The sequence below is a fragment of the Jaculus jaculus genome, chromosome 14 (assembly GCF_020740685.1).
Source record: "Jaculus jaculus isolate mJacJac1 chromosome 14, mJacJac1.mat.Y.cur, whole genome shotgun sequence".
NCBI lineage: Eukaryota > Metazoa > Chordata > Mammalia > Rodentia > Dipodidae > Jaculus > Jaculus jaculus.
The window spans coordinates 24,768,255-24,779,821 of record NC_059115.1 but is presented as its reverse complement, the minus strand read 5'-3'; the positions used below and the strand labels follow the sequence as shown (position 1 = coordinate 24,779,821).

The 11,567-nt window shown below is 53.2% G+C and overlaps 1 protein-coding gene across 3 annotated transcripts in view; it reads left to right on the top strand.

The window, feature by feature from the left end:
- Positions 1-276: 276 nt before the first annotated feature.
- Positions 277-11,567, top strand: part of Ppp2r2c (protein phosphatase 2 regulatory subunit Bgamma) — a 112,702-nt gene continuing 101,411 nt past the window's right edge. For 2 of the 3 annotated variants that reach the window (XM_045134510.1, XM_045134509.1), the window contains exon 1: positions 277-428. In XM_045134510.1, the coding sequence (XP_044990445.1) occupies positions 359-428 (70 nt within the window). In that variant the 5' untranslated portion in view covers positions 277-358. Of the gene's footprint in view, positions 506-11,567 lie in introns of all 3 variants that reach the window. The other variant, XM_045134511.1, reaches the window with a different exon arrangement.

Sequence of the window (11,567 nt, the reverse complement as noted above, 5' to 3'; positions counted from 1 at the left end):
CTCGGCTCGGCTCGGCCTCGGCTTGCTCGGCGCAGCGCCGCGCGCGTTCCCTTCTCACCGCCGCCGCCACCAGGCGCCCGGACGCAGCGCGCACAGGCCGGCCGGGATGCGCGCCCGGGCCCCGGCCCGCCCCAACCCGCGGCCGCCGCCCGCCCGCCGCGCGCTCATCTGACCGCGGCATCCGCACTGCTCGCCCGTGTCCGGCCGTCTCCCGGCCGCGATGCCCGCCCTCCGGGGCCCCGGCGGTCCGCGCCCCTGCTAGGCTGCGGCGGCATGGCCCGCGCGCCCGGCGCGACCTCTGCGGATTGCATCGGTGTGCGGCGGCAGGGCATGCCCAGGGCACCGGGCGCGGCCTTCAATGGGCGAGGACACGGACACGCGGAAAATTAACCACAGCTTCCTGCGGGACCACAGCTATGTGACCGAAGGTAACGTACGTGTTGTCTGAGACCCCCTCCGGCCGGCCGCGGCGTGGGGATGCCGTCGCACCGAATGCCCTCCGAAGGTTTGGACCGCGCGCTGTGTGTCGTGTCCCCCCACCCCACCCAGTCACCCCGACCCGGGCGGGGAGGGAGGGAGCCCGAGGCGCCGGCTGCTGCCCAGCGCCCTCCTCCGCGCCGCCCTCGGGGACCAGCTTGTTCCATGGCCTGGTGGCTTCTGAACCCCCTCCACAAAGCCCGAACCTGCAGCGAGTCTGGCGCAGAGTGGGGACGTGGGGTGGCCTGACATCCTTCATTTGCCCTTTCAGCCTGGCCAGAACCTGCAGAATTTTCTAGTTTGCCCACTCCTTAGAGACGAGGGGAGCCCTGGGGTGGGGGAGGAAATCCACTGCCAGATCCTCTGCGGCTCGCAGCCTCGGACCCCTCCCTGACCTCGGGAGACAGGTCCCCGCATAGGAGTCAAGAGGCGACTGGCGGGAGGCTAGTCTTTTATTCTTGGGGAATTCACTGAGACAAGTGTAGCTGGGTAGCCCTTCGGGGCTTCCCGAAAAAGTGGGACATGCCACCCAAATAAGCCCTGGGTTTAAAATTCCTCTAAGTTGGCCCTGCACGCTAGGCATCCAGCCTGGGCTGGTGGAATCCAGAGGGTGGGCACCCCTTCTTATGTGACAGTAACTTCCGGGGTCCTTGGCCCTGCCTGGCCCAGGTAGCCAAGGGACAGCTCGTGCCGCGAACCTCGGCTGGGGGATCAGGAGATCTGGCCAAGGCTGGCCTCGGGGTCACTGGTGCCCGGCACCTTCCAGGCCTTAGGTGGGCGCCTCCTCCGGGGACTGCAGGCCTGGCGCAGAGGGTCGTGCGTTGGAGCAGGTGGGCGCTGAGATGGGAGGGGATCTGGCACCGCTGGCGCGCGTGGGTGCCGGAGCCAGGGAACCAGCGTGGGGTGTCGGGCGCCTTGGTACCCGTCTCGGGTGGAAACGAGGCCGAGCGGAGGCCGCGCAGCGCTGGCAGGAGCGGCTCCAGGGAGGCCGCGGCTGGGAGTGCAACCTGGGTGTGCGGAGGCCAGGGCGGCGCTCCCGCTCAGCTGCGCGGCGAGAAGCGCTGAGTCACGCGTCCTCGCGGGCCGTGCGGGAGAGGGGGCAGGGCTGCTGGCACTGCCCCACCCGGCTTTGGGAGAACCTTTGTCGTCCGTCTTGGTGAGGTGGAGGAGGATCCGCGTGCCCCGAGTGGTCTTTGCCCAGGGCAGAGTGTTGAAGGCTGGCCGGCCCGGTGCCCAGGTGATCTGGTTTGCCGTGCGGGGCCATCGAGGTCTGGAGTCGTGGACGCAGCCTTGGTTTCCTTGTGTCTACACTGGGGGTGTCTCAGTGGGGCTGTTGTGTAACAAAAGCAAAACATATCCTGCCTCCCCCACAGTTCTGCGCATTCCTGCCGTCCGAATCCTCTGTCCTGTCTTCCTTAATAAATCCACATGGGCAGGACAGTACGTGGGTGGGGGGGAGAAGGGCTGCTTAACCTTCATGGTCCTCACATGCCAAGCCCCTGGGCCTGCAGCACTGCCCCAGCCGCCACTGGACGCATGTTCCTGTTCTTCCCATCCTTTGCTCTAGCAGAGAGCCCTGTATCCCGTGTGTGTGTGGGGGGGGGGTCTCTTCGCTCTCACATGCCTCAGTTTTCCCATCTGTAAAATGGGTGAAACAAGACTGCTACCTGCAAAGGTCCTAGGGGCAGGTGAGATGGCTGGAGAAAGGCCATCACATCTGTGAATTGTGATTGGCAGCTAAAGTGTCTTGAACACCCACTATGTGTTGGGGCCACGAGTAAGGCCTTACACAGCTGCCATGGGGGCAGGGATAGATTGGTCTGCTGTCAGACTTGAGTTAGAATTCTGCTTCTTACTCCTCACGTGCTGTGCTTCCTTGATGAGTTTCTAAACTTTTCTGAGTTTAGGTTTCTTCCTGTGTAAAGGGAGAAATAAGAAAGAACGCTGTTAATAAAAATTTAAAAAAAAAAAAAGAATGAACCCTGTTATAGTATTGTTGAGATGGGCTGTAATCTCGCGGGCACAGAATTACAGGCTTAATATTTAGCTTATTGCAGTCATTTATTACACAGCACAGCACGATCTGTCGTGAAGCCATGAGAGCTTCTTAAATGAGTAGTGGATGCTGACAGTTTGCAAGTGTACAACTTCCCGTTCTACTTGGTGGTTAGGTCAGCCCAAGCTCACTCCAGCTGTCTAACTGTTCCTTAAGTAAGCCATTTTCTTCCTGGCCTCAGGCCATTGGCACTGGCTATTTCCTCACCTCCTTCCTTCCTTTCTCCTGACTGATTCCCATTGTTCCCAGGTCTTCATCTTTGCCAGCCAGAATCCTGTCTGCATTCCTGAAGCTCTTGGAGAAACGTAAAGATCTTGAGAAGAGTTTGGGTTTTGTCAGTCTTGGTGTGACTTTAGAGCTGAACTCCACTGTACTGAGGGTTGTTGTGAAAATTAGTTGTACCAAGCACCAAGAACATGGGGCTGGGGAAGTGATAATTAATCTCAGTTGTCAACTTGATTTCATCTAGAATCATTTAGGAAACAAAGCTCTGAGGAGTCTGAGGGTTTCCTAGATCAGGATAATCGAGTGGAAAGACCCACCCAAAACATGGTGACACTGTCCCCCGAGCTGAGGTCCTGAACTGGAGAAGTGCAGCCGAGCGCCAGTCTCTGGTGCTCTTCTTCCTCATTGTGCATGGCATCGTGCCTTCTCTGCCATGACGGACTGCACCCTTGAACTGTAAGCCGAAGTAAACCCTTCTGTTATGTGGCTTTAAAAAGTTCTCATTTGGTATGTGTGCATGCATGCGTGTTTGTATGTGTGACTGCAGGCGCACACGGGCTGCAGTGTGTGTGTGGAGGTCAGAGGACAGCCTTCAGGTCAGCCCTCACCCTCCGCTTCATTTGAGACAGGGTCTCTGCTCTGTTCCCAAGATTCTAGAATATGCTCCTGTTTCCACTGCTCTTCTCACAATAACCAACCACTGGGATTACAGAAGCCCTCCGCATTTTCTGGCTTTTCCACAGGGCCTGAGGATCTGAACTCAGGTACTGAGTATACTCAGGTGTGGGAGACTTAGCCCTGAACCGTCTCCCCAGCCCCTTTAAGTCAGACATCTGGCCACAGCAACAAGTAAAGTAAGTAATAAGGAGACCATTAGTGGAGAAGCTGTTAGGACAGTGGAGGGCCCAGGCAGGGAGGGGGCTGGAAGGCTGTTAGACAGTCCTTAGGAGCTGGTACTCTCCCCAGAGGACACTGCGTGGCGCTCTCTGTTCTGCCTTGCTGTAGGCCCAAGACTTGGCTTAGAGTGAGTGAGGTAGGCAGGTCTGGGCTTGACTGGACTGCATCCATCCTGTTATCCATCCTTCTCTCAGCCTCTGGGCTGGCCATGCAGGCAGTGATGGCCTTGGGGCAGAGTTCAGCCTGCGGGAGATGTGCAAGCTGCCCGGGGTCCCTGACTGTAACAGGGTCTCTGGGAATACAGCTGATGCTTTAGGCGGCTGCTAGCAGGGTTCCCTGCAGTTACTCACCCACCCCGCCTCTCACAGTGTCTGCTTGCCGGAGCCCCCCAGCCACTGGCTTCTGGACACTTGTTTCCTGTGCTCATGGAAGAAGACTCCTGCTTTCTTCACCCTGTCCCTGAATGTTTTGTGTGATGTCAGAGTCATCCTGGTTTGAGAGTTGAGGAAATAAATGCAGGGCACAAGTGAGCCAGGGTCTGGCCTGTCTGAGTCTAGCACATCAGCAATGCCTGCTGAGTGCCAGATGTTTCAGCTGATCTTGAGAGGGGGGTCAGGTTGCTGTGTTAGATAGTTTAGGGTGACTGGGCCCCAAAAGTAAAAGGCTGAAATGTCCTTAAGTTTGCCCTTGCAATCTCCACTTTACTAGAGATCAGAGAAGGATCTCTCCTCTCCTTATCTCTTTTTTTTATTTTTATTTTTTTAATTTATTTTTTAAATTAAAAAAATTTTTTTGTTCATTTTTTATTAATTTATTTGAGAGTGATAGAGAGAGAGAAAGAGACACACAGAGAGAGAGATTGAGAATGGGCGCGCCAGGGCTTCCAGCCACTGCAAACGAACTCCAGCCGTGTGTGCCCCCTTGTGCATCTGGCTAACGTGGGTCCTGGGGAACCGAGCCTTGAACCGGAGTCCTTAGGCTTCACAGGCAAGCGCTTAACCGCTAAGCCATCTCTCTAGCCCTCTCCTTATCTCTTGACCAAAGATATCTAGACCTGACTTTCCATAAATAACTTGAGCTCCTGGGGGCGGGGGGCTATCTTAGAATTCAAACCTGACCCTGACATTGTGGTTAAGCTCAGCCCCAGAACTTGGCATCAAGGCTGGCCTCTTCTTGAGCCAGCCCTTAGCCCAGACTAACCAGCCTTCACTCTGGCTCCCTTAAGGTAAAGTCCACCACAATCAGGTGATAGATAGATCCTTACCACGAGGGCAGGCTCACTCTTGGCTGGCTGTTTCTCTCTCCTGAACTTCCAGGATCTGGCTTCCCCTACTCACCCATGGGCTCTCTGCCCCCCTCCTGCCCTCCACATGGCAAGAGCTCTCTGTACTTTCTCCTCCTCCTCCTCCTCTTCTTCTTTTGGATTTTTGAGGTAGGGTCTCACTCTAGTTCAAGCTGACCTGGAATTCACTATGTAGTCTCAGGGTGGCCTTGAACTCACGGTGATCCTCCTCCTCTGCCTCCCAAGTGCTGGGAGTAAAGGTGTGCACAATCATGCCCAGCTTTTTCCTCTTCTTTTAATCTAGTAAAGTTTCTTGAAATCTTACCCTCTGATCTATGAATTTTAATTATTTAAATCCATAAGAATCTGGGGTACCCTAAATTTATTGGTGTGTTGGCTTATTGGTGTATTGACAAGGAACCCAAAATTCGTGTTTCAGTCTCTCCCCAGTACACCTGTGTTTCCTGGAAAGACATCTTGTGCAATGGCTGCTCTGGTTGGTTCAAGGATAATCTCACTTTCCTAGCAGCTTTCAGAATGGACGAGGGGAGAGGGCTGGAGAGATGGCTTAGCCGTAAGGCACTTGCCTGCAAAAGCAAAGGATTCAGGTATGATTACCCGGACCTACGTGAGCCAGATGCACAAGGTGCACACAGATGTCTGTGTCTAGAGTTTGTTCTCTCTTTCTGTCTCTGCCTCTTTCTCTCTCAAATAAATAAAAATTAAAAACATTTTTTAAAAGAATGGACAGGGGCTGAAGAGATAGCTTAGTGGTTAAACGCTTGCCTGTGAAGCCGAAGGACCCCGGTTCAAGGCTCGGTTCCCCAGGACCTACGTTAGCCAGATGAACGAGGGGTGCATGCATCTGAAGTTAGTTTGCAGTGGCTGGAAGCCCTGGCACACCCATTCTCTCTCTCTCTCTCTCTCTCTCTCTCTCTCTCTGCCTCTTTCCCTCTCTGTCTGTCTCTCTGAAATAAATAAGTAAACAAAAAAATTTTTTTTAAAAGAATGGACAGGGGGAGTCAGTTCTAGAGGACTGGAAAGTAGAGACAGTCATGTGTAGCAGATCTCTGTCTTCTGATAAGAACACGGAAGCCCTATGGTTGCTTGCAGCTGTCTTGGCACCATGAAAGGTGGCAGTAAGCTGGCTTGTTGATGGCAGGGTAGAGACAGAGGGGAGCAGAGGACCATGCTGTCTTCCTCACCTCTGGACTCCTTGGTGCACACTGAGCGGAATTTGTTGCCACAGCCATCAGCACTCACTCAGCCTTGAGCGCTGTGAGGACCTGAAGGCACTGGAAGCTGGGAGGGTTGCATTAGCTTTCTGTTTGGGGAACCCTTGTGTGTCTCTTACTTTACTCAAGTCAGGGCTGCTGAGCCCTGCCTCTCCTTCTTGGTCCTGTTGGGGGTATCCTGAGACAAGATCCCAAGACTGGCTCCTGGGGCCCTGGCTGTTGCTTAGGTCAGAGGTAAACAGGGATGTGCTGCTCTCGGTCTCTCTCTCTCTCTCTCTCTCTCTCTCTCTCTCTCTCTCTCTCTCTCTTTGTTCTCACTTGCTTCTGGGAAAAGTGCTGTCAGCCATTTCCTGGCCTCATATGACTCCAAGTGCTGGACAGTCTCACCCAGGGCCTGGAAGCACAGTACCTTTCCTAACATCATCCCTAAATGAGGATGTCCATTTTCCAGACTAGAACCAGACTAGACCACTCATCAGACTGGCCAGTCCAGGTCCACCCCCACTTCAGGAAAACTGAGGCTAGTGGAAGTTAGTGGAACGCTGACCTACAGCTCAGGAGAAACACCGTTTGATGGTTCAGTGCATATGGGGGAGATTCCCCACATGTCACGGGAGAGGAGGAGGGGAGCAAGGCAGGGGCAGGGTCCAGTGGCTGTCCTTCCTCAGGTCTCTCCCCCTCTCTGGGCCTTAGTTTCCCTCTGCTGCCTGGTGTCCTAGGCAGTCACCAGGCTGATGAGCAGAGGCTGCGGGCTCCTCTTTGAACATGGGGAGGGATTACTGTCCCTCCCAATTTCCCTAAACCCTTGCCTAAGCCCACCCTGACTCACCACTTGCCTCCCTTTGTTTGTTTGTTGTGGTAGGGTCTTACGTGGCCCATGCTGGTCTTGAACTCCTGATTCTCCTATCTCCACCTGTGGCATGCTGGGATTTCAGATATGCACTGCTTATCTCCCCAGCTTATTTTTCATCCCCCCAAACTGGAACCTGAGCAGTGTAGCTTTTCTTGTTTTCCTTCTGGGGCTTGAAAGCAAGTTCTAATAAAACATGTCTCCTGGGTGTGGTTACATCTACAGCTTTTGGAATTTATCCTTAAGAATTAAAACTAAGGACCATTTAGGTGGAAGGTGTTTCAGGCCTTGGGAAGTAACAGCATTGCTGAGTGAAGTGTTGGGGCCTGATGGGGAGGGTGGCCAGAGAAGGCGAAAGGAGCCAGAGCTTGTCTGGCCACAGAGACTGAGCCTGCAAGTGTTTGTGATCTTCCCTCCACTTTAATGCTAAGGTCTGCTTTGAATAAAAGCGGCCATCTCTTTACAGAGACAGTTTTGAAGCCACTTTTCTAATTTAGCATGAGGTCTTAAGGATTTTTATGGCTCTGCTGCAGAGTTGGCCTTGAAGTGCACTGCCCATGGGGATTCCAGGACCGTGTGCTCAGGATCCCCTGACCTTTTCAAGCATTTCATCCTACAGCCCAAGTTCTTCCAGGGAAGCCTGATGGAAGCAGAGTCCTGAATTGAGGCGATGTGGACCACCAGTGGAGCGTGGCGTGTAACACATTCCCCATCTTATCCAGTGTCTGGTCCCCACATGACCTCGGTGCCCACCTAGCTTTAGCTGAAGGAGCTGCTTGCTGCTCTTTCCTGAAACTGATGCTTCAAGGCAATGGTGCTGAAAAAATCATAGATTGATGTGCTCATGTTAGTCAGTTGTTTGGGCTGAACATGAGTGCACAGGACAGGATGAGGAAGGTGCAGGCAACACTGCTCTTCCTCCTTCCCTTCTGCCCCACTCACTGCTCACTGAGGACAGGATGTGGGCTGACTGTATGCACATCCAGTTATCCAGATGGGAACAGGACAGTGAGACCCTGTCCTATAGCCTCTCCTGGGCTCTTGTGAGAAGACACACATTCCATTCTGTGAATGTATTCAGAGAAAATCTCCTGTGTGTGGGATTCAACTTGACCTTGTACAACAGAACAAATGATTCAAATCATGCCAAAGCTATCAGCTTTCACTCTTTCCTGATTTTTTTTTTTTAATTTTACTTATTTATTTGAGAGTGACAGACACAGAGAGAAAGACAGATAGAGGGAGAGAGAGAGAGAATGGGCGCGCCAGGGCTTCCAGCCTCTGCAAACGAATTCCAGACACGTGCGCCCCCTTGTGCATCTGGCTAACGTGGGACCTGGGGAACCGAGCCTCGAACCGGGGTCCTTAGGCTTCACAGGCAAGCGCTTAACCGCTAAGCCATCTCTCCAGCCCTCTTTCCTGATTTTTATTGAATTACATAGCAAATGTGTAACACCACGACTGCTTTGGATGAAGGGAAAAAGCTCTAGTCTTAGACCTTTGATGAGGCTTGCCCCTGTTCTTTCACAGAGGGGCCATGAGTCACACCAGGAGCTGACTAGGATCTCCCACGTGCCAGGGAAGCACTCTGCTGCTACCCACACTCCCCTGCCCCCGCTGGCCTTTGATTTTGAGACTTACAATTTGTGTTGCTAGGCAGGCTTTGTGATCTTCCTGCCTCCCTCTGTGGAGGAGCTGGGCCTCTTTGACTTTGTACCTGTTGCTTCCAGGGGAAGAGTGGTCCTGGGTTTGCTTCCTTCCAGGCGCATGGTGTGGCATCTCCTGTGGTCTCGGCCTCACCCAGTTCCGTAGCATTACAGCTGTTTCATTGGCGGCTGACTATTGCGGTGATATACTTGGGTGGTGCCTTCAGTTCCCCCTTATTGCTCGATGTTTCCTTGTTTTTCCTCTTTTGTAACAAACAGCATCTGCTGTGAAGAGCTACTCCTTCCCTCCCTTACACTGGAACAGTGTTCTTCGGGGAATAAGATGATTAAAAATTCTAAGCTTAAAAAATGTAAAACTTTTCCTCGTGTGTGCTCATTGTGCATGGTACTGTGTTGCCCAAGGATGGCTTCATGCAAACGCATTGTGCATATTTCTCCCCGATTTCCATACCCTCCCTTTCTCCCTCTCCTGTTAGCGCCCTCTGCTCCCCTTTTACTTTCATGTCATGTATGCACACATGCACATCCTAAGTATTTTTAATGTTCTCAGTACACTCCACCAAATTACTTGTAGACTGTTCCTCCAACTTGCCACATGCTGCTAGCATTAGGAACTCTGATTTGTTTGACCTTTGAAAATATCGTGGGTGGAAAGTATTTACGTTAATTGCATCTGCATATCAATGAGTTTTGAGCATTTTTCTCCTTTCTTCCAATACACATTTACTGCCCTTCCCCTTGTATCTCAGACCACAGGCTGACTTCCCAACCTAGAAGGGCAAAGTCGTGGGGCAGGGAGCTAAGGTAGATCACAGGGAAACTGCTTGTCTTGCAGGCATGAGGACTTAAGACGCAGGCATTATGTTCACTTCTAATCCCAGGGTTGGGGAAGCAGAGACACAAGGATCCCTGGGCCCAGTCCAGTGAAACACCTATCTCAAAAAGGTGGCTGGCACTCCAGAGGAAGAACACCAAAGGCTGTCCTCTGGCCTCTACAGGCATGTGCATCCCCCACACATGAACACACACATGCATGCATATGTTTAAGAAAAGAACAAGATTGCATTACTCATTCAACTATTTCTAGAAAGCCTGTAATATGTAAGGCCCTCGTTATATTGGTGGAGCCGGAGTGGGAGGATGTGCTGAGGGAAGGGTCACCAGCAGCCAGGGAACGGAGGAGATAGTTGGCATAGAGGAGATATTCTGATGTGGATTAACACAAATCCTTTCCATCACAATATTTGCAAAGGCCAAACAAATCATAGATATCTGGGATTTGGTGGTCAGAGGGGCAGAGGGAACAAAGAAGCCCTGTAGAGTCTCAAACCCAGGATAATCCCAGAAGGACAGTGGTAGGGTGGACCTGAAAAAGCACCCCCAGGCTCTCCCTGAGGCCTTTCTGGTGTGACAGTCACTCACATCTCATTCTTTTGGATCCTGCTTGGTAGTCTCTGTCTCTGTTGGACTCCTTGCATGCCCTCTTCCCTTTCCAGAGAGAGGCGCTCAGCCAAGGTCGGCATGGAGGAGGCGCTCAGCCAGTAGCACCTGCATTGGCCTTGCTGGTAGAGCCTGTGCTCTAACGACCATGCGCTGAGGAGACAGGGCACTATGTGTAGGTGCTCCCAACACCGAGGGCTGTGCATACCACCCCCTGTTGTGCAGAGCAGGAAACTGAGGCACGGGGACTTTGCATCTTGTTTTTGTGAGGGGCAGAGGAGGAGTCTGAACACAAGCAGCCGTCTGCCTGCGGAACCTGTCATCGTGACCACCACACTGCTCACTTCTGAACTGTGCCTTGCTTAGGAGGTTTGGGGTTCTCTCCTGTCGGCCTGGCTGGCTTGGCATGACTGGGCTCCTTGGAGAAAAGGCCCCTGTGGTTATTTGGAATGTAAAATTGTTCCCCACAGCCTCATGTGTTTGTGATTAAACCTTGTGCTCAATCCCTAGCTGCTGGGGCCTTTGGGAAGTGGCGCTTTGTTGGAGGAGGCGTATTGCTCCGGGGAGGCCTTGGGGCTGTGGCCCAGGCCTGCCTGCCGCCCTGAGCTCACTCTCTGCTTGCACCTTGCTGCCTTGGAGGTGTGGCACCCAGCTCTCTGCTTCTGCCATGCTTTCCCCAGCGTGGTGAAGCTTCCCCTTGAAATGGAGCCGGCAGCAAACGCTCTCCTTTCATGACTGTTTTGGGTCAAGTGCTTTGCCCTGGCAACAAGAAAGTGACTGCTAGAGCCACTCTAGTGTGAACACAGGTGGGTGGGGGGTCAGAAGTCTGCAGAGGACAGTGGTTCAGGCTCTGCAGGGTGAGAGACATTTCCCAGGTGTGGGGTGGCAGCAGAGTGGGACACAGGGCTTCAGGAACTTCCAGACAGAAACAGCTTTGTGCAGTCACATCTCTGAGCATAGCACTGTCTGGGCTCCTTTCCTGTGTCCAGGAGACAGTTACTTATGCCCAGGGAGCAGGACACACAAGGGGTGCCCTATGGTAGCCCAGGACCACTGTACAGCAGGGCCATTGTTTTCCAGGACAGGGACTGAATGACCCACGGAGGCAGAACAAAGGCTGCCCATAGTCCGAGACCAGGCAATGTGGGCTGCTTCTCATAGAGATGGGTCTCTAACTGCAGGCTTGAGACTGCTCTGGGCTAGTCTGTTCAGCCTCTTGATCCCCATATGTGCCTGTCTGAGCCCAAGGCCCTGCTGCTAGGGACTGGAACCAAGGCTCTGGTCAGTGTGTGCCTTGGGCAGCTACCTTCACCTCTAAAGTAAAGGGAAGCCAGCTGTGCAGGACGGAGAGGTAGCAGTGGGACCAGGGCCTGCATCTTCACCTTGTGCTGATGAGGCTCCCCATCAGAGGAGTTAGTCATTGTGTGGAAGGGTAGCA